The sequence below is a fragment of the Pocillopora damicornis genome, chromosome 9 (assembly GCF_964200805.1).
Source record: "Pocillopora damicornis chromosome 9, jaPocDami1.2, whole genome shotgun sequence".
Classification (NCBI taxonomy): domain Eukaryota; kingdom Metazoa; phylum Cnidaria; class Anthozoa; order Scleractinia; family Pocilloporidae; genus Pocillopora; species Pocillopora damicornis.
Window position 1 is genome coordinate 1267174 of NC_142678.1, and position 26307 is coordinate 1293480.

A 26307-nucleotide genomic window follows, 5' to 3' on the forward strand; every position below is an offset into this window, starting at 1 on the left:
TTATCTGTTGATTTATACATCAACTCATGTCTCAGTTATCTTAAAAATTGACAATTTTTTGGTAACTGAAGCAAGCCATGTTATTTTCAGCTCCAAAATATGTGAAAAAGCCTGGAAGAATTTCAAAATTTTCTTATAGATATATATAATTATATATATTCTGGACTATCTGTGGGGAGAGGGCAAGGCTATTTGAACCCTAGTTAGAGTATATCCAGGTACAAGCCTTAGTGAAATCGCTGCAGATTACCTAACTTCTAAGAATTCCTCAAGTGAGCACAAAATGTTCTATTATTTTCTTCACTAGGGTGCCCAAGGCCCCAGAGGACGACCAGGGGAGCCAGGGGAAACAGGAAATCAAGTAAGTCAAATTTTAATTTGTGTTTTTATCTTGTAGTTGTTTCAAAATCCTAGAGTTAATTATTTTTGTCCTAAAAAAAGCCTCGTACTGTATGGAGTGGTCTGACTTCTTGTGTTAGCCCATGTGCTCACTTTTGGCTGTTCTGATAATGAGTCCAGTCCCTTGACCTACACTTTTTGACAGCCACGAAGATGTAATTTTTTTATAAGTCATAACTTGTTTAAAACTAATTTCATGATCCTAACCTGTCACTGATAACATCTGATAAGAGTCCTGGAGCAGTTTTAAATGAAAATCATGGGGCTAACACTTTACAGCCTTACATTATATTTATATTCTCCAAACCATTCTCTTTACATTTCCTGTGGTACTGACAAGGAGAATTTGTTGGACAATCGGGAGCTTCTTAAATTGGTGATCATTTATATCCTTCACTCTCTTGACCTTCACATTTGATTCAAGAGTTACACTCTAAGGAGAAATTGGATGCCATTCACTTTAATGGATCAAAGGTTTATTTAATTAGACTACAGTAATGAACTTCAACTTCCCCTGAATTGCTGCTAATGTGTATGTAGTTGTGGAAACAATCTTTCTCTTTTGTGTTGTTATAGGGACCAACTGGACCCGCAGGTACACCAGGCTTAGAGGGATCTGCTGTAAGTAAACTTCTTTCCTTTTTCCCGTCATTTACTATACTGCTTAGTTATAAACCATGTAATTATAATTAGGTTACACCTCTTCATTAATACTTTCTAAGTTGAAATCTCTTAATAGGAACTGATTTTGGCTGTTAAATCTCTAAAAGATGTGACCTTGTGGCATAATTGTGGTAAATAAACCAAGCAATGTTTGTTTGATTCTCTTCAAAGGGTATTCCAGGAGAGACTGGAAATGGGGGTGGTAGTGGAGCCCCTGGTGCTAAAGGTGACCAAGGTGCCCCAGGACAAGCTGGTCCAACTGGCCGACCAGGTGCGCAAGGAGAGAATGGGGTGCAAGGACCTAAGGGAGATAGTGGAGCAGCAGGACTGCCTGGGGCAGAGGGAAGACCAGGCTACAAGGGTGATATGGTAATTAAAATACTGGTAGCTGTGGTTGTAAGATGTTTAAAATAATTAAGTACAGGCAAAACTTGGCTACAAGGATTTTTTTTTTTAATTTTAAAAAACTAGGGTGTTAAATTACACTTGGAGTGTGTTGTGAGTAAAAGTAGTGGTAATTAATGCCGTCACTAAATTGTCAGAAAATACTTGATTCAGGGATTGACAAACAGGAAGGCCGACGAGGAAAAAGGAATTGAAAGACCAGCACCAAACAGAAGATCTGAAGGATCAGTATTAATTGTGACTACTCTTTTGACAGGGAGTGGCAGGACCAATGGGGCTGGTTGGTGAAATTGGACAAGAAGGAGCACCAGTACGTACTGATTAAATTGTTGATCTCCCTTCTGTCAGAATCTTTTATCATTTTGACTTGTTTTATTGCAAAACTTGGCTTCTTTTTCCTAGTGGGTGGCTGCTAAATGAAAACTGTATCTGTGGGTACCTCTCTTCATGTCATTAGAAGACACCACATGTGTGTGGTGTAATGGTTGCAGAGGTTTAAACAAAGGCCAGGGTTCAGTTTTGTTGACTTTCATCTCTGGCCTAAAATAAATGGCAACATTAGATTTTTCTTGGAGTGCTTCTACAACATACTGATAATAACTTATAAGAATATGTATGGCATCTGTAAAAGTGCGATTATTTATAGCACAGTTAATATGTAACATTTATTGTGGACTTCTCATTGCTGTCTTTTTAGGGAACCCCTGGGTCAGCTGGACCACCTGGAAGAAGGGGAGACTCGGTAAGTTTTTTTTGAAAACTTTTCGAAGATTTTAATATTTTACAAATTTTTTGTTGCAGTCATCATCCTTTGTGCATTGTTTATATAGTACATGTAAGTCTTTGGCAAAGTGAATTGATGAAATATGAAATTTTCACAATTTTTTCATGAAATTAATTTCTTTTGACCTATGGATGAATTTCAAAAAAAGAAATGGTTTCTGCAGGTGAAATGCAATGGAAATTTCCCTTGCTTCTAGCATGTGGCTTTTTTTAGCTTTGAAGTTTGAATGTGTCTGTCAAGGCCTGAATTTGTTCAGGTTTCTTTTCGGTAATTGTTTCAACCGCAGTACACCTGCAAGGATGATTTCTTTGCTTGATGTGGAATTTTCTCAGTAAGTTTTGGGGTATACTTCACCTTTAATTGATACAATATGAACCCTGCCCTTGGTAACTTGGTTTTTGAGGTACAAACTTTTTCTTCCACTTGTCCTTCAATATTTGTGTAGATTGGCTTAACTCATTCAAAAGTTACATTCAAGCTGGAGTCAGGACTCATCAATTCATTTAAACATGACTTACTTTCATGTTCAGATTAATTAGTTGGCTTAATAATCTGGATGTCAGATTATTTGTATTTGATCTATTGACAGGGAGCACCTGGTCCCCCTGGACCAAGAGGTTCACCAGGAGCTAAGGGTTCTGCAGTAAGTGTCGTTGGACCATATCTTTAATGTAAACACTCTTATAGGTCCTTCTCCTGAATAACCCCCATTATGATGAGCCACTTCCAATAATTGCCATGTATCTATGCTAAGAAGCCCCCCAATTCGAGAAAGGTTCCCTCTCTGACATACTCCCCTCCATAATCAGCCATGTGCACCCTCTTTAAAAGCTCACTCCTATATACATGTATGCTGCCCTCTAATAAGCCTTGCTCTTTGATGATAAGTCTCTCAGATAAACCTTCTGTCTGGTAAACCCCCTCTCTACATAACCCTCTTTTCTATGACACTCCCTTTTCTATAACAACCCCTTTCTTTATCACTCCCTATTAATAAAACCTCCCTCCCTAATAAGCCTTGCTCTTGGATGATAAGTCTCTTAAATAAGCCTCCTGTATGGTAAACCCCCCTCCCTACATAACCCTCCTTTCAATAACACCCCCCTTTCGATGACACCCCTTCATTTAACACCCCCCTATTTATAAAATCTCACTCTCTGATGAGCACTGCTCTTTGATGATAAGTCTCTTGAATAAGCCTCCTGTCTATTAAGCCCCTTTTTGACACCTCCCTTTCTAAAACATCCCCTGTTTATAACACCTCTTTTTTATAATATCTCCCTTCTTATAAAACCATCCTCTCTAATGAGCTGGTGCTCTTTGATGAGCCTCCCTCTTTGAAAAATCTTTTGTGTTGAACTTTTTAAGTCTCTACATGTAATCTTAATCTAATTGGAAGCTGTTTAATGTCTACATACCTGACTAAACTGCATGAAAGGACTGACAAATACTCAATTGCCTATAAGCATTTCATTGTTTCTTGGAAAAGTAAGAATTCATTGGATGATCTTTTTCATTTTTCTTTCCACAGGGAACTAAGGGAAATGTTGGTGCCATGGGTGTTAGAGGCCGTTCAGGCAGGAAGGTATGATCAATGCATATACATTTAAGGATTTTAGTGTTTTGACAAGTCACTTCTGAGGTTAAAAATTTGTGATTTCATTCATTTAAGGGTAGACAAGGAAGGCCAGGAAAGCGAGGAAGTATGGGTGAAGCAGGAGCACAGGTTATATCAATCAAATAATTATTTTTATTAATTATTTATTAATATTAAAATAATAATAATAATAATAATAAATTCTGGCTAGGGGTGAAGCCAAATGGTTATTGGTTACAATGTTTTGGGAGATCATAATTGATTGATTAGACAAAGCTGATTGCTATAAAAGGGAAAAAGACCAAAAAAAAAAAAACAAAAACAAAACAACAGATTTAAGGCCAACTTCAAGCTATGTAAATAAATTTATTTTCAGAACTTGTTGTGAAAGACATTTTCTGCAATTGCAGAACTTTTTAAAAAAAAAAAATTTGTTGAGAGAGATTTTTCTTTTTATCTAAAAAAGTTTCAATGAAGTTACTAAGTATGTAAATGAACCCCAAATACTTTTTTGAAAGGGGATCAAAGTAGGTTCATGTGACCCTCAAGAAGAGCCAATCAGAATTTTTAAATGGGACATCAAAAAATCAAGGGAATTAAAATATATTGTTTATTCATTCATGTCCTGCTGTGACACAGGGCAACCAAGGAGAAGCTGGTTACCGGGGAGCAGAAGGAAGAGCAGGTGAAAGGGTAAGAGATATTTTGTGAATCATAAATTTTCCTCAGATATCGCTTGGAGTTTGTTTTAATTTTTCCTTGTTTTCATGCTGTTCATCTGCATCTTTAAAATTAGCAACCTTATTATAAGCTGAGAAATTGTTTAAACACTGGCTAATTATTTATTAGATTTACATTAGTTAATATCTTGTCTTATCATCACAGGGTGCCCAAGGTTCTCCAGGTGCTGATGGTTTGCCAGGAGCCAAAGGTGACCAGGTCTGTCAAATGACATTGGTTTTGAAGGCATATTTAAAATCTTGGAATTTTTTTGTATCATTAAACATATCATGAGGACACTTTGCCAGTATTTTCACAAAACACTTGAATGAAGACAATGTTTAGAAACAGTCAGTAGTAATTTAACTGGATGAATTTAACTTTCATTTTTGGGATGGTGATATTTATGAATTGAACAAGGTATCATCACCTAGTTCAGGAAAATCCTGATTTGCATTTACTCTAACTTATAGATTTTGTTTTTGTTGCACAAATGGTAAGCAAACCTGATCATTCAGGGAAGTCTATTGTCAGTTGGAAGTGAAATTTTGTACACTATGGATTGAAAAGACCATTTCCACAAATTTTTGTTCTAGAAGGAAAATTCACCAATGATATATATGTATATATATCTACACCTGTTTTCAAAAACATTGCGACTTTGAAAACATATATTGAATATATATGTTTTTTGTTTTCTTGTCAAAGTGTCTCTTTGGGATGGGAAAAGGAAAGGTAGACATATTTGAAATATATTTCTAAACTTGCAACATTTTTAAAACAGACATATATATACCTGTATATATTATACCTGTATATATGTATATGCAAGTTTGGAAATATATTTTAAATATATCTACCTTTTCTTTATATATGTATATAGTTAAATATTTCTATATCTATATCTATGTTCATTTTTGATTTACAGGGAAATGTAGGTGATTTTGGTGAAGAAGGAAGGGCAGGCATGAGGGTATGTTGCCTAAATGTAAAAAAATATATATCTGTAATCTGGGTGCACGGAGAAGATTCTTTGGCATTGTTATCTTGCCTGTTCTATAACTTTTTTCGTCTTCACAGGGATCTCAAGGTCCAGCTGGCAAACCCGGAAGACCTGGTAATACTGGAGCACCGGTATGTTTTGTCAGGCATATTTGCTGATTAGAACGATTCTTAACATAATTACTAGTTAGTGAGGAATTTTGCTCTTCTTGAATCTATTTTGGTCTCTGTAGATCATTGATATCAAAGAGAAATGAGTTGCAGTAGAGTGCAAAAAAAGCTGAGACTTGCTGCACAAGTTTAACTTGGATGGTTAAAATGCTGACATGTATGGAATATGTAGCTTTTTAATTCCTTTGTTGATTTTTTCAGGGTCGACCTGGAGATGATGGCCGACCAGGCTCAGCAGGTTTTCCTGTGAGTATTAAAATAACTACATTTTTGAGAAACATCTTCTAAAGAGCTGCCCCATTGTTGTTTGAATTGAATGCATGCATCTCATTCCACTTCACCTTGGCAAGAGTAGGCTATGAGCAGTCCCTCCTTTGTGGCAAAGTTGAAAAGAAGAAAAGGGAAAAAATTGATGTTAGTGCATATGTGTGCTGCACAGAACCCTGTCAATAGTGGCAGTTGGACCAAGTGGTCCAATTCAGTCTTAAATCATACAAGTGATTGCAAAATTGCATGAACTCAAGCAGGATTCTGATTTTTTGAAATTCCCCAGTCTTGTTGCTACGGTTATTATTATCAGCTCTGTGATTGGTGGATTGGGCTGAGTAGACTTAGTATGATTGGCTGTTCTAACTGTCCAATTACAGGTATTTGGTAAGATGTCTCAAACTACAGGTGTCTGTTAAACATGCAGTCAACTGTCTTATTAGTCTGATTACAACTCAACAGTTTAATAGGTGAAAATTAATTAGTGGATGTACAAATCACATTTGTGGAAATTGGAATGGATGTGATTAAAGGAGTAATATTATAATCCAGTTGTTGCATGGTAATTCATTACTAATCTCAGCTGGCAGTTAGAAGGTAGCAGTAAGTAGTGGTATTGTTAAATATAGGGCATTAAATGTCTGAGTTTTGATTTTACATCATAAGTGTGTTAGATCAGTTCTTCATTTTACATGTGTTTTTCCTTTCTTCATTTCAGGGCCCTTCCGGTGCACAAGGTGCCCCAGGATTCAGTGGAGCCAAAGGATCCATGGTGAGTACTAGAAATACAACTCAAGATTTAAAGAAGATGCATTTCTTAAATGCAGTGGGCATTGTCGACCATTTATTTTGTGCTAGCTACTGTCCTCTGTCCTGAGTTGACTGTTTGTTAGCCTCTGTCTACTGTCCATCACGCATTTTCTTATAGTTTTTGTCTACTATCCACTGTCCACTCTCTACTATCCACTGTCCACTGTCCACCATCCACTGTCCATTGTCAACTGTCCACTATCCACTGCCCACTGTCCACATCCATTGTCCACTATCCACCATCCACTACCCACTGTCCACCATCCACTCCATGGTCGTTTTTCAGTTTCTTTTAAAACAGGTATGGACTTTTCCACTATCCCCCGTTCACTATCCACTCCCCACCGTCCATTGTCCACTCTCCATCGTCCACTACCCACTGTCCACCATCCACCATTTACTGTCCACTATCCACCATTTACTGTCCACTATCCACCATTTACTGTCCACTATCCACCATTTACTGTCCACTATCCACCATTTACTGTCCACTATCCACTCCACTATCCATCATCCGCCATCCACTGTCTATTGTCTACTGTCCACTATCCACGGTCCACCATCCACTGTTTACTGTTCGCTTTCCACTGATATGGTGTGTTTTTTTGTTGATAGGGCAATTCAGGTCGAGATGGTGCTCCTGGTAGCCCTGGCTCTAGAGGAATGAAGGTCAGATTAACTGTATAAAATGAAGTGCAATTAAATGCTTAAGTAAAACTCTGATATCATTTTTTAATTTTATCTTCATTTAGTTCTTAGTCCCCTCGCATTTTGTCTTATAGCTGACTCACTACTGAAGTTGAATACTTTTTTGTCACCAGGGTAACAGAGGTGCAAGAGGTCAACAAGGAAAGCCGGGAAATCCTGGAAGAGAGGTGGGTACTTTCTTGCAAAGTTGCCCTCTGATTTCCTCTAAGGGCCTCATCCTTATTTACGAGAGAGAATTAATTTGATAATAAAATACTGGCTCTTCTACCTTGGTTAATGGGTCAACTATTTTTAGGACTGACTGAGTAATGAATGTTTCACTTCAGGGTCGTCGTGGAGAAAGAGGAGAACCGGGTCTGCAAGGACCTCTGGGAGGACAGGTAAGCCACGAGCCATGACACGTGAACGTCACAAGGTCAAACCATAAATGCATGAATCACATGGTTTGAATAACAGCTTGTAATGGTTTATCTTCTCTTTTTAATGGGTTGGTTACCAGCTTGTAGCCTTTACACAACATTATTGTGCTCCTAACAAATATGTAGTGTACAGGAAAATAACAGGAAGTGACTTTTACCGTTTCTATTGTAGGGCCCCACAGGAAAAATAGGACCAACTGGTGTGCCTGGTAACACTGGAAATCCGGTGAGTTAGTGTATGTAATGGTTTGGGCCCGAGGGCAATTAAGGATAAATTCTCAAAGTTTTCTCAAAATTGCCTCGTCATTTCGCTTCGCGACTTGGGCAATTTTGGGAAGACTTTGGAAATACAAGTGAAATTAATCCTTAATTGCCCTCGGGCACTTGCGATTACTTGTTTATGACATAAACGACAAATTTTTTGAGGGAATTGCATTTGCGCACGATGTCCGCGCGATAAAGCCCTTTCAGTGCCGCCATTAATGTCAAAACAAACGTAACTGACCTGTAGATTCAATGAACATTTTATTCTCAAAATACAGCTGACAACGTCACACGGCTTCGTTTAGTTAAATTGCATTAAATAAATCGTTACCGCAAACAGCAAAATTGCTCAATCATCGTTAAGTAATCATGCCCTCTTGATTACCAAAAGTAACCTCGTGATTAAGAAAAAATGCCCTCTGTTTCCGCCAATCCGCATTCAGTAATTTTGCCCCGCATGGGACAGGTGTGTAGAACAATTGGGACATGTTTACAATTACTTGTTTAAAAAGTACATTCGGAGAGCAGAAAAGTTTTTCAGAGAAGAATCTTAGAACTTAACTTCGAGCGTTGAAGGAGAGGCAAACTGAAGGAAATTGTACTTGATGTAAGAAAGGATTTTGAGGGAATGAGGAGAAAAATATTCTCCAATGAACACAATAAAGAGAAGGTTTTGTAGAGTAACGTTGAATTAGATAAAAAAGCTTGATCACAATTAAGGGCTGAAAAATTTTGCTATCCGTGACTTATGCCCTTCCCAACCTCTTAAGATGTCACAGACGTTTACTTGTAATATTCAACATTGCTGCAACGTCTCATCACTATTCTTTAAAATTTCTCTTTTACACAGGGTATGCGAGGTGAAAGAGGAAAAGATGGAAAGACAGGAGAAGCGGTGAGAGGAATTTTCTTTGAATCACAAATTACAGGCGCGTTTTTCTCAAACGCTTCTACTCTTCTGTACCGAGGAAAGACTGTTGCCTTAGGGTTTATTCCAGTTTATGTTTTAAAGCCACAATTTGCTTCAGATCGCTGAGCTTTCTAGAAAAATGCTGTGAAATTTCACTGTTATTTTAGTTAGTAGAAACTTCTCAAAGGTCACGGTACTATTATTTTTTAAAAATTACTTCTCGATTTGTATTTCCGGCGCTTGGATTGTTCTCACCGTAACAGTCTCTTTGAGGTGAAATTCCTCAATTTCTGCATTCGTTAGTGTGGTGACTAATTGTCCTAGGTTATGATTTATTTTGCAGGGTAACCGTGGAGAAGCTGGAGAGCCAGGCCCTGTTGGCGTACCGGTATAGTTTCTCGACTTATGACGCTTGTTTGTTTTTCGCTTTATGTTTTGATGATCTGATGAGCCGAAACTATAAAGGTCTGTAAAGGAGGACCTCTGTCATAATCATGTTTTGTTTTGGTGGTTTTCAGGGCCCAGTTGGAATGGCTGGAGACGATGGATTGAGTGGGGATGATGGCATACCGGTAAGGGGAAGTAATTCTTTTTACTAGGTGTGAGAAAAATCGAGGCAATTTAGCATCTGAACGCCGCAGTTCGATTTTGAATACATGACTCGCAACTGACACGCGACTCCTGTTCCGAAAGAAACTGGAACGTAATGCGTAGGAACGTTAGAACTTGCACTAATGCAACAGCATTGACAGTAATGTTTGTTCTTCAATGATTTAAGTTAAACGTCAATATTCAATTCTTCTAAGGGAGACAAAGGACCGGATGGGAAGCGAGGAGCGACAGGCGCTGCTGGATCACCGGTATGTTGTTATTGTAAACAGAGAGGTTATAAGAAGATAAAACGACCAAGGCAACCCTATTTTTTTTTTGCCATTTCTCAGAGCTAAATCATGACAATGTTTATCAGACAGAGAAGATAATTAATTTCGAGATCTCTCAGGTGAAAAAGGTTTGGTGTTGTTTTTTTTTTTTTCAATATTTATCGTTGAATAGAAAACTTTTTTACTGTTGAATCTGATTGGATTAGAGAATGGAGTCAGTTTTCTTGACCAATCACAAAGCGTCTTTAATCAAACTCAAAGCAAGCTTCTTTACCTCCGCTGTTTATTTTAAAATAGCAGATTAAACAGCATTAGTAGTAATTACCTGATATTCAGTGAAACCAAAAGACTATTAACATACTCTTTTTTTGTTAGAACACTTTTCGACTAAGTGTCGTTAAACCAAAACTACAGAAATGATAATAACCAATCAGAACAAAGGAACATATCATAAGAAGCCAATGAGAACTGGAAGGAAAAAAAGAAGATTGCCTGAAGCGCGGGAAAACGCGGTTTTAGTTTTGACTCTGATTGGTTGAAAGAAAGGCGAGAGTTTTTTCGACCAATCACATTACGAGGCAAAGCAAAACCAAAGCAATCCTGAATTATATTCGACACTCGATTCAAAGTTGCTCGAAATGTTTCTATATTAAAGATAATATTCTTTTATTTTTTTTGTTGTGTTAGGGTTTCCCAGGACTTCCTGGTAGAACTGGTACCTCCGGAAAGAAAGGAGAACCTGTAAGTGATTTTTGGCGATTTAAAATGATTATTTAACTAACTATGAGGAGTCTTCCAGTCGAGATACAATGTACTGATAAAACCCTCACTCAAAGAAAGATGTTATTTGTTTTTCACGGAAGTGAAACAACGAAACGAGGAATGAAACCTCAGGTTACAGTTGTTCGAAGCGTGGATAGCTTTATTCAAAGATAAAGTTCTATATGGTGGATAACGCAGTACTTTTTCTTAACACTATCTGGCGGATGGCGATTTATCCATTGGACAGTGTTATCCGTTCTTTGACCAACCCGACCCAGATCTTTGATGGTTTACCAACGTGCAGCAGAGAGCTCGTTGAAGGACCACGCTATTTCCAGGTCGATTTATGGCAAGTGTTGTGCGTACTTCAAGGATCAGCATTGTTAAAAGCGTCATATAAAAAAGCGGTGATAGACCGCTTTCATCTTGCAACAGTGGCCCTTGTTCAATTCTCGGACGGGCGTTGCATGTGGGTTGATTTTATTGTTGGTTCTCGTCCTTGCGCTGAGGATTTTTCTACTAGTCCTCCTGTTTTCCTCTCTGAAATGAATTTGACATTAAACTATCATTTCAAATTCCAGAATCATTGTACAAGAAGAGCCACTTAGTAGAATGTCCATTGCTTAATTCCCATTTCCTCCCTTCCAAGTTTGAGCTCGGCCGTTTAATGAGGAAAGATGTTATTTGTTTTGTCTTGAGCGTGGCACGACGTGTCAGTGAGGGTTCTCTAAAAGGAATCGAACCCCCTGCCTTGAGATTTTATACTGTACTAGTGAGCTGCGGAAAAATCGATGTTGCGTCAGGCCATATTGTAATTTCGTGTGCCAAATGTTCAGCTTCTAGGATCAGAAATGAAGATTTTAAGATTCTAAGATCAGCCTTGTGGTGGATGGAATGACAGTAGTCGAATAAAGAAAGATGTTTTTTCGTTTTTTCCCATGAGGTAAGACAAAGAAAACCATGTAGGTTCCCACACGAAATCAAACCTCAGACCTTCGGATTCCGCGCTCTGATGCTCTGCCAATGGGCCACAGAGAACCCAATGATGAACTCGGGCAATACCGTTTGGGTTAACAACATGTGGAAAAAAGGATACGAAATTGAATAATCTTTCTTTTTTTGTTTTGTTTAGGGATCTGCTGGACCTGGAGGTTCCCCTGGTTCTGACGGAAACGATGGTGCTCCGGTAGGAAAAATGCTCAATTGGTGTCTTACCTTTGAAATGCAATCTTGAATTGTGGAAAAAAAATCCTGATCAAGAGCGTTGTTTTATTTTTTGGTAGGGTTTGGATGGGGTTCCTGGAAGTGTTGGCCCGCCTGGGTTGCCTGGACCGAAGGTGCACTTTATTTTGAGAAGTTTCCTTTAAGATAGGATGATTTTCGGTTGATTTTTCTCTAGAAAACACAGAGTTGTCTTTGGCGGTCTTAAAATTTAAGTACTATTGCTTGTTTAGCAAAACAAAATAGCGTTATGCATGTTTCCAGGTTTTTCTGCTTCTAGTGTTGCGTTTTCAGTATCTAATGTGAAAATGATTCTCCCAGGGACAAGATGGTTCTCCTGGAATTCCTGGACTTAGAGGAAAACGCGGAGATCAGGTGAGACACTTTGAGCCATTCTACTTACATCTGTCATTTAACTGAGAATGCTGTCCATTAGACTGAGCCCGCAGTTCGTTAGCTGCATGACGATAAAGAGTTTTTTTGAAGTTTGCAAATTCCCGTATGCGTAGTCTGTTTCATATTGGATATTCTGCTGGTTCACTTGGAGAACAGCACTTACATCGATATTTTCTCGCCTGATCTGCAGTGAAGCTTAAATCTGATCTAATTCTGAGTTTAAGCAAAAGTTTTACCTGTCTGAGTTGATCACCAACGCTCAGCTTTCAATGAAATAAAGCGATTGTACTTTGGGTCACACAGCGGTCAAACGTTGGGCATGCATAAATAGATAAATTTCCACCAGCGGCGTGCAAATTTTTTGCGAAAAATGAAAGAGAAATACCCAATTACCAATCTGTTACACCCAAGTTTTCGTTAAAAATCGAAACTATAACTCTGTTAAAGGGAACAAAAGTGGAGAAAGTGACAACTCGAGACTTTCAGAAGTCAAAGTTCAATAACTTTAGATATTTTGTTTTTAGCTTTAGAGAAAACGTTATGCGCTCCTAAAACAAAGTTAATTACTGGATTATGTGGTCGTTTTTAATCCTGCAGCACATCTTGAAGTCTCATCTGAGAGTCTTAAAGCACGATATCGAGTCGCTTCTCAGACTTTACAACGTTCAGACATGCGGAGGTGTCTGACTACTATGTTTCTTTTTTTCGTGCAGGGTTTACGAGGCCCAGTTGGCTCGCCAGGCACTCCTGGACAAGCTGGAATGTCGGTTTGTACCCAAACGTTTCTAATTTGTGCAGGATTCAGTTTTAATCGTAATTGTAAATGATGAGATGGTTTGAAGGCTCCGGAGCACCCCCCTCCCCCCTATCCCATCAGATCTGTGAGCTTTGTTACAAGTTTGTCTGATCAAACTTTTTTGCCACGACAGGGTCGCGTTTGCTTCTCAACTGCCTGATTCGCGTGTGCGCGTGTGCGAGTACTTGTAAGTGTGCGCGTGCGTGATTGCGTGTATGCGTGCGAGTGCAACTGCGAGTGAACAGAGGAACGGGTATAGGTTTGTCGGGTAGTATCAATGGACCCCCTCCACCTATCGTAAATTTCTGGATTCGCCCCTATGAACGACCTTTGGTACTGGACAAGTAGTGATTTCACTTTCAGTAGTATTCACTTTTAGGATTGATTTTTTAAATTTGATCTTTTAGGGACCCACTGGACCTCGGGGACCAATCGGGTTGAAAGGAAATTTTGGTGAGAAGGTATGTGGTATCAGAATACGGGATACGGGATTACAGATTACGGATTACGGGATTACGGATTACGGGATACGGGTTTGGTCATAGTCAAATAATTGACTGGAATTTTTTTTTTGCGAGTTTGCCGTGTTTGTTTGTCATTTTTGTTTCTTTTTCCCACTCCTTCAGTTTTTTAATTTTTTTTCTACAAATCTTGAATGCTATATATTGAAAAACAACTAGAGCACATGATTATGTTTTGTTTAATGCGTTAACTTTATAGTCGAATTCTGACGTGCAAGTTTAAGGCCATGATCGGTCGTTTCATCTCAAGGATTCTTGATTTCTAGGGAGCTTTTGATTTTAAATTTTTTTAAAATCAAATAATGTATCTTTTCTTTACAGGGACGTAAAGGAGACGAAGGACCATTTGGCTCCAAAGGACCACAAGGTGGCGCGGTAAGATTTGAAAGAAGCCGCTGAAATTGTGGGCAAGACATTGAGCTTACACTCTGCGGATGGGAAGCTGTATGAAATGCTTTTCGAGTTTAAAGAGAAGTTTAGTCTAGAATCCGTGTAATTTTTACCTTTGCCTTTGAAACATAGAAACATTTACTATTTTATAACAGTTTGAATAACTGTTCGGAAAGTGTCCAACCATAATCGTCGCCATTTTGAGTAATTAGTAACCTGGCCGCACACGCAAAATGGCGGGAAAAGCAATGTGTATTTTACAAACAGCTGCTTGGTGAATTTCAATCCATCCCCCCCCCTCATCCTCCCCGTTCCGACTCAGCACTTAGTAATACGTTGTTTATATTCCTAGGGGGATTCCGGTCCCGAGGGAAACAAAGGAGACACGGGCGGACCCGGTTACCAGGTAAGTGAGGAGGACAAACGTGTTGGTAACTTTCTCTTTCGCTTTTTTGCTCAATTTTCCATAATTGGCTCAGGAATTGGCTCAGAAATAGATTGTAACGTAGCTCCCCTACGGAAAGTTTTCAGTCCCCTTCAAAGGTAGTTTTATGGGGTGTTAAGGAAAAAATAATTGATGGAGCTCCTTTAAACTTACAGGAATTTTTTTCTAAGAGCGCATGCGCAGTATTTTAGGTCCCTTCTTGGTCAAGACGATAGACGATAGTAATATAAATATAAACAAACTTGGTGCGAACTGCCTACTGGTTCTGTAACTGGCTGAGAAGTTGGGAGAATATGTACTTAACAACTTAAGGGTAGGCCGGAGGGGGGAGGAAAATATTTGGTTCGAGGTCATGATGCACGGGCGGAGCGCAGATTTTACTTTGAGGGTATTGTTGTTGTAGGGGCACTATTGGATTGTTGATATATTTCTCCCTTCTAATGGTCAGTATATGGAAGAGGTTCCTTTTCTTATACATCCGCATGTTATGCGATTTATTTTATAGGGAAACCGAGGTTCCGCTGGATCAACTGGTCAACCTGGATCTCAGGGGCCCCCTGTAAGTGGTCGCTTTTGTTTGTGTTACGAATGTGCGTTGCGTGAAAAGCAGTTTTGCGACGAAATCCTTACGAGATTAGACCAAGAATAGGTACGATGGAGGCCATAGCAGCACGAACTTGCGATGGACCGGAATAGCGCATGGAGAACAAAGAGATTTTCTTGTTTTGTAAAACTTCCATATATTCACAACCGTTTAAAACTAAATTAGGAACTAACAGGTAGAATTTTTTTCGGTAAAAGTTTTTCTTATTTAAATAGCAAACAGATAGCTTCAGTTAATACTAACGTGCATTTTATTAATGACATACTAACAATAGTAAACCTCACAAAAACATACTCAACAGAGGTCTATTAAAGAGATGTGAACCTTTCCTGAACGATTTTTGGAGAAGTGCTATTTAACAGTACTTGGTTTACTGCTTACGACACATCTCTTAAAATTTCCTCTTTTTCTTCCAGGGACCAGTTGGACCCTCAGGAATGTCGGGAAAACCAGGACTTTCCGGTGTTAAGGTAAAATTTCTACGTCTTTGCCTTACAGCAGCGAAAAGCTAAGATTGAGAGGAATTTTTGATCGTGGTATTAAGAAATACAGTTTTTCTCATGCCTTCTTCACCTGGTAAGTTCTATTGTCTCTACGCGTGTCGCACGTGATGTTATGGCTGGTTGACTAGGTTTATTCGTTTTTCCTAGTTATACGGAGTGTTCAAATTTTATCTGTTTTCGCCTAGGACGCACTTCGGCCAGTCGTTTGGAGTTGCAGATTTTGAGAGCTTTAGTGTTAGCTAAATTGCTTTATGCAATACATTGAATTAATTTCTTTATTTTTTGTTTTTGTTTTCTTTTGAGTCCAAGACTGGAAATGTTTTGTTTCTCTTTCCCAACTGAACTATTTTTCTTATGTTTTGGAAAAGAAATGATTAGACAAACCAAATCCAGAGACACTAGCTGGTTGAAAATTTGAATATTTCTTTTTTTTTTTTTTTTCCTCCGAGCAACCAAGCCTTTTTTAAGGAGAAAAAAAAGACGATTGGAATTGGAACATTTTATGGAGATGTTCTTTTTGGATTGGATTTCCTGAATAAGTGATTTTGAGCCAAAAGAAAAGGGATTCGCGAGTACATCACACTGCGAAGAACCAATCGGATTACCAAGATCGCCAGTGTTTTCAAAGTGGGTGTGGTTAATGTGAAAATTATTATTTGATTGATGTGACAGGGTGCGGTTGGACCTCTCGGAAGAAGCGGTTCGCCTGGGCTACCTGGACAACCGGTAATGCACAAACTGATTTGTAGTTTTTTCTTTTCTGTCGTTTCTTTTTGTTTCCAACTATAGAAGGCGATTTATCATTTCGTTGCATCTCTTATCAGTATAAGAATGCCACAAATGATACGCGGTTGTAGAAAGCTTGATTTTTCCGCCTCAAATATTAGTAATTTTGATCACGGCGCCTGTGGTCATGTGGCGTGTGTTCTGTTTCCCTCTTTCGCTAAATATAAAACATGTATCTATCTATTAATTTGCAAGTTATATTTATACTAAGGGGTCCAATTTAGCTACGGCTGGTTTGAAGGGAGGCTTGTTTTCATTAACTAGTGAAATATTTCCACAATATTTATAACAAATGGAGTTATTAAAAAAAATTAAAAAGTTTGATCAATAAAGATCATCGTTTAATTTCCTGGCGATCCTCCCTATTCTAATTAGAGAAAAGAAAGAACTAATTTAGATTTTTGGTTGAAGTTATGAAGTGATGTTTTGTCGCTTTAATTTGATGGTGAGGTATTCAACTCCACTTTATATCGTAAAAATATTATTTGCCCCTTAAAATTCTTAAAAGAATTTTAAGTAAGGGCAAGATTATATTCACAGGTGTTGTAGGTGTGGAATTTGCGTGAATAAGAAAAATCCTAAAATCATGGTCAGCGTTACTTCTTAACCGTCTCTTTTTTACCTCTAGGGGTTGTCTGGTCGAGATGGAGCTCCCGGAGCCTCTGGTGGAGACGGGCGTGTAGTAAGTTTTCTGATTTGAACCTTAAGTGTAAATCTTAAAGATTGACAGAAGTCTATTGCTAGTTCCCAAGGAGCGGTGGTGGTGGTGGTGGTAGTTGTTGTAAACTTGTAAATTTGCTATTTGTTTCTCTTTGAGCTTCAATACTCAACATAGGTCAATCTGTACAAAAAGGTTAAAAATGACCACTGTTGGAACTTTATAGCCAAAAGCAACCCTACATTCTTCTCGAGTGTCGCTAAGAGTCCCGGAAACGTTTTAAAATAGCTGCATTAATTTAATTGTCTGCGTTAGTGTGAGCTCGATTTATCAGAGCGTGAGCATCAGAGGGAGCTTTCTCTTGTGAGCTTTCTCTTCTGAGTCTGCTTTATTGTGCGCACGCTACCTACTTATACAGTCTTTAAAAGAATTCTTTTGTATATTTATTCATTAGGGAAATATTGGACCAATAGGACCCGTCGGACCTAAGGGCGAAGTTGGGCGTGAGGTGGGTACATTGACCGTTGTAAACTAAATCGTGGAGAGCTTTGGAAATTTGAGCGTGGATCTTGGAACATTTATTTATTGATTAATAAATAATTAACGATTTACATTTTAGATAACTTTATAACCATTGCAGTGGTAGTCTAGAAAAACAAATGTGTACTACTGATGTTTATCACCGTAGAATGTGCTCATTCAAAAATTGTCATCAACGTTTTGATGGCCTAAGAAGAAGGGTTTGCATGGTTAATTTTTCCTGAAATTGAATTTCGGGATCGTAACGACTTTTGATAAATTCCTATGTTGAAACAATATGGAGGGAAATAACTGTTGCCTCGTTTCAAGTCAAAGGCTTTTAAATACTTTTTTAGATTTCAAAGGTGCGAAAGAGGCAAAGAGGGTTGATTGACATAAATATAAAAGAAGAGTATGTGAAATTTGTGAGCATTTTGGGATAACGTGAAAAGGCTCTAAATGCTGAAGTAACTTATGCTATTTTTTACGTTTAGGGTCCTCCAGGCCCACCCGGTCGCACCGGGGCTGAGGGTGAAATGGGTGAAGGGGTAAGATTTGCAAAAAATGTGTTTGTAAAAATGTACTATAAAGGTACGAAAAAGTTCTCTTTGTGAGGTTTAATTCTTCTCTTTACGAGCAACAAAATTTGCTTAGTTGTTGTTATCAGAAGTAATTGATCCCTTCCCAACAGAAAAACTTCAAAGCTGCTCATGGTTTTTACCACTGCGTTGTTTTCACGAAAACGTACCTGTCATGTTGACGAGCTGTTTCGCTTTTCCCGCGGCTAAAATAATGCAGGGTTGCGCGTGCTTATTGTTTTACTGTCTCGAAAAACTCGATTTCGCAATTGTGCTTGTTGTGGAATTCAGATATCTCTCAGGAATTGCTCATGCACCGTTCTTTTCTTGCAGGGTGCCCCAGGTGTTCCAGGATTTGCCGGAAATTCTGGAGAAAGCGGTACACTGGTAAATATTTACTATACTGAATGAATGATTTTGCAAGGCAATCGGAAAAGGTTTAGTAATCTTCTATCGAGTTTGTCCGCATTCCTCCGAGTGTCGTGACACCAAAACGACGGCATCGAAAGTTCCAAGCGGAAAAATGGAAGTATGACAAAGAGGGAATCAGAAATTAAATTAAACACACGCAAACTGCCTCGGAGGTAGGAAAATGCGAAGGATTAAGCCGTTAAAAGTACTAAAAATCTTCGTATCTTACAGGTTGAAGAGGTAGCACCAGTTTTAACTGCCTCTTACAGAATGCAGTAGAGCAAAACCACTTTCCCTTTTAGATTACTTTCGACGCTGAATTGAAAAATCATCTTTGAGTGAGAGCAAGCATAACCAAGCAAAAGAGATAGAATTTTATATTGTTCTTCCTGCTGAACAATTATTATTTTCCATAGGGTTACCCTGGTCCTCACGGAAGACCTGGCCAAGACGGAGCCAAAGGCCTACCAGTAAGTACCCTGCAATGTGTTTCAAGCCGTCACTGAGGCTTGTCAATGTCAAACTAGATAAAATAGATAAGACTCCTATCAATTTAGCAAGCCTACCTCCCTCTTAGGTGCGAAGTATCAAGTTTCTATGACGCTCTCCTCTGTCGTTTCAGTTTTAAATAGACTTATATTCTTATATTGTTACACTTTCTTTGGTCTCATAGTTGAAAAAGAATTGTTGTTAACTAGATTTATCCTATGGAAAACTCATGTTACCCACGTGAAGTCTTTCCTGCTAGTAATGTGCTGTTGTTGTTGTTGTTGTTGTCGTTGTCGTTGTTGTCTTTTTTTTGTTCACGAATTGTGATAATTGTTTTTGCTATACGTCAGGGTGAAAATGGGTTTGACGGAACTCCGGGAACTCCTGGGGAAAATGGAGGAGAGGTAAGAATAAAATAATACGAGGAAAGAGAGAAAGGCTTCTTACTTTTAATTGCTCTGATATGAAATTCGCAGCGACGATTTTAGTTGATTCTTGTGCTGTTTGGTGTGATACAGTCGAAATTTCTAGAGAGATCACCTCCAGCAAAAGATCGCTTTCACCATCTTACAGCCCGCGCACGAAAGGTTAACCGAAGAGCGCGCCCGCCTTTTCTCCCACTTATATTTAGGATTAAATGTAGAGAAATGATGTGGTGCTTGCTCCGTATAACTTTTTAAAATTTTTTTTTTATTATTCCACCGTTGCCCATTTTATTTGGGTATTGGACGTACAAAATATGCCCCAGTACTGCACTGTAGAACTGGACAAAAATACGGACGGAGAAAAACGGAGCAACTGAATGGTGCACTAGACGATCCAAACTTTGAATTTTTTATTTTATTTTAGGCTTCTCTTTTCAAGCAACGATCTTAAAAGTCCACAATATTTTTTTTGTTGTCTACTTCTTTTGCGCATCGTGCATCTTTTGCGATCGATATGACGTCCCTTAGGCTCTAGGATGTATTTCGAAAACTAAAAGCTTAAATACTGGTGGACATAATACAAATGGAATTATAAATCCCTTCTTCGATGGTTTGACATTTAAAACAAGCGGACATTTTGCTTATTGCCTGCAGTTTTACACAACTCGCGTATTCCATGTTCAACCATAGATTAAGGAGTATGTATTCGACTAATTTTGTGTCTTGGGGGAGCTTTTTTCTTTTGCTTATTTCTTGATGACTGATTCTTAGTAATGGTATTCTCTCTTGGTTGTGTTTCTGACCTGTTTGTGTTTGTATACGTTGTCAGGGCGACCAGGGCGAGAGAGGGCCACCAGGCCCCAACGGAGTCGCTGGAACTAGTGGACCGCCCGGATCAACTGGTGAAAAAGGAGAAGAGGGCCCGGAAGGGGAACCAGTGAGTAAAAACAAAACAACCCCAACCCCTCTATCTCTGGAGAGATACTTACTAGAAGCTCCGGTAACAGGACGGGTCATATCGGAAAGTTCCACAACCAATGACAATTAGGCAGGAAGCATTATTAGCAACCCCTCTATCTCTGGAGAGATACTTACTAGAAGCTTCGGTAATAGGACGGGTCATATATGAAAGTTCCACAACCAATGACAATTAGGCAGGAAACATTATTAGCTAATGAGATTTTACTACTTTCGAGTGCGTAGCAATCAAAATTAAGGAAGTAACTTGTGTGAGAAGGTTCGTCTGCTTCAGCTTCAGTGTCAGAATCAAAAAACCGTAACTCCTCGAATAAGTGCCCGAGTGCTTTTTTAAAATTTCGACTAAAGGGGTGAGGAGAGGGGCGCTTATTCGAAATATATTTCACATAAAAATCGAGAGAGAATGACCTACTAGGTGTTTGAATTTTGACAAGGCAGGCTCATGCACATCGTCAGTCTTCTCGCTCTACTCACTCTATAGTACGACAGATTCTGAAAAGCTTAGCCAATCAGATTGCAACATTTGCGAAAGAACGCCAGCAGATTTGTACCAATTTATAAAAGGATTTTCTTGCCGCATAAAAGAGGATAATCGAGTTCCTAATTTCATTTCAGCCTGATGCTGCACGGTGGTACTAATTTGCATTTCCTGCCAGATTATTTCCTGACTTATATCCTACTCAGACCTTTTAACTTTTCTTATTTATTATTTTCCTTCAGGGCGACAGAGGTGTGAACGGAGATTTTGGTAAAGTTGGGGAACGAGGCCCAGATGTAAGAATTATCGACATCTTGTTTCTCTGTACGATACCATATCCATATCAACTGCACAATTATTTGAGAGTAGACACTCACCGGGTTGAAAAGGGGATCTGAAATGGTCTGAAGTCAAAACTGGCTTACGCTATTTGAATCTCGCCCGAACTGACTTGTCAATTTTCAAGACGTGAACTTTTAACACTCGACTTCCAGACAACTCCCTCTAGATTCCGATGACGACTTCCGCTCGGGTTGTCGTTACGAGTCTTCTCCCTCACCTGGCCAATCAAAAATGGTTAGCGACACCAACAACAATGAAGAATTAAAAGTCATAGAATATGATGATTATCATAAGAAATAACAACATTGTTTGTTGGTTTGTTTGTTTACATCCAGGGTGGGGAAGGTGAACCGGGAGACCCAGGAGACCCAGGAATATCAGGAGAAGGGGTAATTTTTTTATTGTTTTGTTTGTTTTTTTTTCCTTTTCTTTATTTATTGTTATTTCCCTGACATCTCACTTGCTGTCATCTTTGCCTTTGTCATGGCAATTTCTATTTCCATTTGCATTGCCAATACAAAAGCCATTGCACCTACCATCGCTAATGCAATTGCTATTGCCATTGCCAATTTCCATTTTCATTTCCATTGCCACTACAACTGCCATTGCCATTACCATTGCCATTACCATTACCAATGCAATAGGCCATTTTTGATGTATTAAAATTCTAACTTGGCTCCAAAGCTATGGGAAATAAAACAAAAGATATTCATTATTCATCCCTCAACCTCGATGTGATTTCTTTTGTATTATTCCCCCAAACCTTGGAGCCAAGTTTGAACTTTGATATATCGAAAATGGCCCATTGCCATTGCCACTACCATTACCAGTGCAATTGCGATTGCCATTGCTAAAACCAATAACATTATTGCCACTCTCATTACCCTTGACATAAACATTTTCATTGCCGTTACTATTGTCAATGCAATTGCCTTTGCCGTTGTCAGTGTAATTTCTTTTTTTTGATTGTCATTGTGATTGCTGATCACTATAAACGTCACTCTTACAGGGAGATCCTGGATATACTGGAAAGCCTGGAAATATGGGACGCATGGGCCAGGAAGTAAGCATAGGAACAATTCCTTACATAAAGAACATAAAGAACATAAGGGTTGCAACATTTATGGGAACAAGCAGGTAATTTAGTGTTAACAACTGGGTTGAAAACGTAAATTAGCCACCGTAAAGGGTAAAAAAGCTGACGTTTCGAGCGTTAATCCCTTCGCCCATCGCTCTGACGAAGGGTTAACGCTCGAAACGTCAGCTTTTTTACCCTTTACGGTGGCTAATTTACGTTTTCAACCCAGTTGTTAACACTTAATTACCTGCTATACTCTCCCACCGACGCAGCACCACAGTTTCTTTAGAAACTTACCCCTTTATTCATTTATGGGAACAAGTCAGGAAATCCTTGACAAAATATATATCTGCGCGATATTCTTTGGTCGCCGCAGTAAGTAGCACAAATTCAAAGTGTTGTATCACACACTACACGAGAAGTGGTCTGTCGCAGAGATCAGTGACAGCGGTTTGATTCCTCGTATGTAACGGCCATTTGTATTTCCTCTAGAATACCAAAAGTTACCACACACTTATGATGTTTTGTCACATTTTGACAGGGCGAGGAGGGTCCATCGGGAAGGAACGGGTCAGAAGGCCTCCCTGGTCCAAAGGTGAGAAGACTGGTATCCATGCGACTCTTATGAATAATCAGCAAATAAATCCTCGTTAAACATTTGATGCTTTCATCAGATTAGACACTGCCCTTGTCTGAGGCAAATCCAGGGTAGTGGCAAGGAGAGCGGGGGGTTGAGCAAAAATATCAATGTTGCATCGCAATCTCACTTCGTACCAACAACACAGGAACGTCTTCTCAAAGACCCTGTTTGTTATGAACTGGAAAAATAAACCATGATAAAGGTGAGGGAAAGGGAGTAGGAGGGGAGGGGGGGTTGGGATGAGCCCACCGCTCCCTCTTCCGAGTACCGCCTTTCTAATACATTCCTTTCAGAGTTCGGGGGGGTAGAGGTAGTGTGTGAGTATCTCGTTTGAAATTTTTGGATGTGAAAATAGAAAATAAAACGGATGTTCCACTCTATATCCTTACGATTGTTTTTTGTATTTGTAGGGTCCAGCGGGAGCACAAGGACCCCCTGGTGAAGATGGACCTATAGGAATGGAGGTTTGGATTTTTCTTTTGTTTGTTCTACGCCCGTTTTGCTTTTGGTGATGGAAGGGGGGTACCTTCCATGGACAAGCATCCCACTCACCCTCAAGCAATTTTATGATTTTATGCTCAAAATGGAGAAAGACACAGGAGGTTATGGGCCATTTGACCTTTAGGGCCTTACCCTCCCTCTCCCCCCCCCTCCACCCCACCCAGTTGACCCTTTTGTTGTCAATTTTGATAATACTTTCTTTTCAATATTTTAGGGCGGAGGGGGAGCTCAAGGCAATCCTGGGCCACCAGTAAGTCATTTGATTTAGTTACTCAAATTTTATACTATCTCAGTGAAAGCTGCCTTCATTTTTAGCCATATGACTACCTAAAAATTAATTGGATCTGTATGTGCCCTCACTGTACACTTTCCACCCTGATATTAGCATTCATCTTCTCCACACTGTTCTCTTTACTTTTCCTGTTGTAGTGACAGGGAGAATTTGTTTGAAAATCAGGAGTTTCCTAGATAGTGATCACTTCCTTCTTTTCTCATGGCCTCAGTCTTTGATTCATTGATGATACTGTATTGAGAAATTAGAAACCAGACACTCTTAGAGGTTAAACGGTTAAAATTAAAAAAGACTGTGTGGAAGAACGAAGTGTTTGTAAATAGTTGAAATTTGTGATAAAATGTATAAAGTTTTTACCATTTATCAGCCAAAACTCTAACTCATCTATTGGTGGTTTAAAGCGTGATTCCCCCTAGACCCTGACAAAAGAAAACTTGTATAATTCCCCAGTACACGGAAACTCATAAATAAAGAACGAAATTTAGCCCTTTACACCCTAACATTAGTTATCAGATTCTTCATGCTTATCTTCATACATTTCCTGATCTTATGATTCAAGGTTGATAGTGTGGGGCGAAATTAGAAGCAAGTCACTTTTAGGGGTCAGCGGATTACTGATTCCTGGTTTCTTCTTGCATTTAGGGTGGGCGTGGACCAACAGGCGAAGATGGAATGGATGTAAGAACAAAACTAGAGACGCTGCACGCTCGTTATTTACTGCTAGGAGGGGTTGAGGGAGTTTGAGAGGGAGCCAATGAGGAATTAGTCGTCGCCAGCAAAGTTTAAAAGGGGACTTAAAAAGATTGACTCCGAGCCAACTTAGGCGTTAAATGTCGGCCTGTCCCAAATCGCGAAGTTGACATCAGAGCTGAAGCTCCAAATTTGGAAGATGGAGAGGAAGACAAAAATGCGTTATATTTTGGGCCGGTAACGCATTTTTGTGAGAAAATCGGATTTCCAATTTTGTTTGAGTATTAAATTCCATTACCGTAAATCTTGTTGACAAAATTTTCTCAGGCAAAAAAGGGATTGTATTAATGTGACGTACAGCCAAACTGGGGTTTTTTTCAAACTTCTTCAATTGTGCAAAACGGTAGCTTTTCTTACAGGCGCTCTCAGAGGTCGATTGGTTTATTTGGGAGGAAGTACCGTAACTAAAAACGGTTGTGGTGTTACGCTTTTTTGAGTTTCACAGCACACTCTGAAAACATTTCAAAGCTTTCGCAACACTCGGAAATTAAAAAAAAAATGAAGTATAAATAGTAAGGCAATGGGAAAAAAGTTGCCATAATTTAATTCGAGGTTTGGCTACAAAGCAGAAATACACTAGAGAACGAGGTGCGTCTGCGTCTGCGTCTGCGTCTGCGTCTGCGTCTGCGTCTGCGTCTGCGTCTGCGTCTGCGTCTGCGTCTCGGGTTTGCATAACTTCTTTTCAATTCTCTCAACCTTTCTCGTGATTTGTTGAGACTATGTAAACACAGCAATAGTCCTGCATTGCTTAAGTAGAATTCATATCTGTGCGTTTGATGAAAGTATCTTTCCTAAGTGGCGCTCTCCGACAAGCAGACGTATTCAGTGATATTCGCACTTTAACGTAATCAACAAACAAACGTTGGAAACTATCCTTAGCTTCGTTCTTTTGTTCTTTCCTTCTTTTTTAGGGAGACCCAGGCCCTCCCGGTCCGCGAGGACCTATGGTAAGACCATCATCATTACTCACCATAGCAGACAGCTCTACTTTACCGATATCCTTTAAGATTACTCTTGGGATGGGTAATCCCTGTTCAGATCTGTTTAAATCTTCTATTCCGGGTTTTAGTTAAGGTTTTTTCGGGGACTTGAAAGTAAACTGGAGAGAGGAAGTGGACGGTGACGAACTAGTTCCATCGAGTTTAGGATATGGGAGGGGAGGGGGGGGGGCAGTGATCGACTTCTCATCATTAGTGGTCGTGTTTCTGTTCTTGTTCCAATGATGTTTTCGCCGCTTTATTTTTTGTCGTTTGTTCGTTTTCTTGTCTGTCGTTTTTTCACTTTTTTCCCTTCATGCCTCCATTCTATAGGGCCCTCCTGGAATTAACCTCATCGGCCAAATTGTAAGTGGTTTTCTTTTTCTGTTATTCTTACAATTAGTGTCATTAGATTGTTTTCCCTTTAAAAGCTGCTTTAATTTTTAAGTAAACCTTTACAAGGTTTATCTTTGTTATCCTCTACGAGGGCTACAGAAAACAACGAAAATGCGCTAGCTTTATCTAGCCACAATTTTTATAGTCTTTCAATTATTTAATGTGCATATGTATTTGTATTACAAGTATCTGCTTACCATATAAGTAAACAGCCTTACTCACTACCCGCCTGGCTTTCGCTATTTTGCTATCTCAATAAAATCTTTCATCTGTAATCCGATCTTGATGCCATGAAATGAGATCACGACTACATTGAGTTTAGGAGATGAAACACTTTTTGCAACGTCATTCACAAGGATGAGATGTCCCAG

At 39.1% G+C, this 26307-nt stretch overlaps 1 protein-coding gene across 3 annotated transcripts in view; it reads left to right on the top strand.

The window, feature by feature from the left end:
- The window catches only part of LOC113685696 (uncharacterized), a 46462-nt gene that overhangs the window by 15554 nt on the left and 4601 nt on the right, over nt 1-26307 (top strand). For all 3 annotated transcript variants that reach the window (XM_089181673.1, XM_089181674.1, XM_089181675.1), the window contains 49 exons: nt 308-361; nt 976-1020; nt 1234-1431; nt 1724-1777; nt 2165-2209; nt 2841-2894; nt 3783-3836; nt 3924-3977; nt 4488-4541; nt 4734-4787; nt 5497-5541; nt 5649-5702; nt 5943-5987; nt 6727-6780; nt 7434-7487; nt 7640-7693; nt 7853-7906; nt 8118-8171; nt 9060-9104; nt 9463-9507; nt 9638-9691; nt 9926-9979; nt 10688-10741; nt 11895-11948; nt 12046-12099; nt 12305-12358; nt 13093-13146; nt 13583-13636; nt 14018-14071; nt 14439-14492; nt 15037-15090; nt 15552-15605; nt 16311-16364; nt 17053-17106; nt 17537-17590; nt 18096-18149; nt 18513-18566; nt 19007-19060; nt 19430-19483; nt 20334-20441; nt 21203-21256; nt 21638-21691; nt 22312-22365; nt 22922-22975; nt 23431-23484; nt 23736-23771; nt 24456-24491; nt 25475-25510; nt 25874-25906. In XM_089181673.1, the coding sequence (XP_089037799.1) occupies nt 308-361; nt 976-1020; nt 1234-1431; nt 1724-1777; nt 2165-2209; nt 2841-2894; nt 3783-3836; nt 3924-3977; nt 4488-4541; nt 4734-4787; nt 5497-5541; nt 5649-5702; nt 5943-5987; nt 6727-6780; nt 7434-7487; nt 7640-7693; nt 7853-7906; nt 8118-8171; nt 9060-9104; nt 9463-9507; nt 9638-9691; nt 9926-9979; nt 10688-10741; nt 11895-11948; nt 12046-12099; nt 12305-12358; nt 13093-13146; nt 13583-13636; nt 14018-14071; nt 14439-14492; nt 15037-15090; nt 15552-15605; nt 16311-16364; nt 17053-17106; nt 17537-17590; nt 18096-18149; nt 18513-18566; nt 19007-19060; nt 19430-19483; nt 20334-20441; nt 21203-21256; nt 21638-21691; nt 22312-22365; nt 22922-22975; nt 23431-23484; nt 23736-23771; nt 24456-24491; nt 25475-25510; nt 25874-25906 (2715 nt within the window). The remainder of the gene's footprint in view (nt 1-307; nt 362-975; nt 1021-1233; nt 1432-1723; nt 1778-2164; nt 2210-2840; nt 2895-3782; nt 3837-3923; nt 3978-4487; nt 4542-4733; nt 4788-5496; nt 5542-5648; nt 5703-5942; nt 5988-6726; nt 6781-7433; nt 7488-7639; nt 7694-7852; nt 7907-8117; nt 8172-9059; nt 9105-9462; nt 9508-9637; nt 9692-9925; nt 9980-10687; nt 10742-11894; nt 11949-12045; nt 12100-12304; nt 12359-13092; nt 13147-13582; nt 13637-14017; nt 14072-14438; nt 14493-15036; nt 15091-15551; nt 15606-16310; nt 16365-17052; nt 17107-17536; nt 17591-18095; nt 18150-18512; nt 18567-19006; nt 19061-19429; nt 19484-20333; nt 20442-21202; nt 21257-21637; nt 21692-22311; nt 22366-22921; nt 22976-23430; nt 23485-23735; nt 23772-24455; nt 24492-25474; nt 25511-25873; nt 25907-26307) is intronic.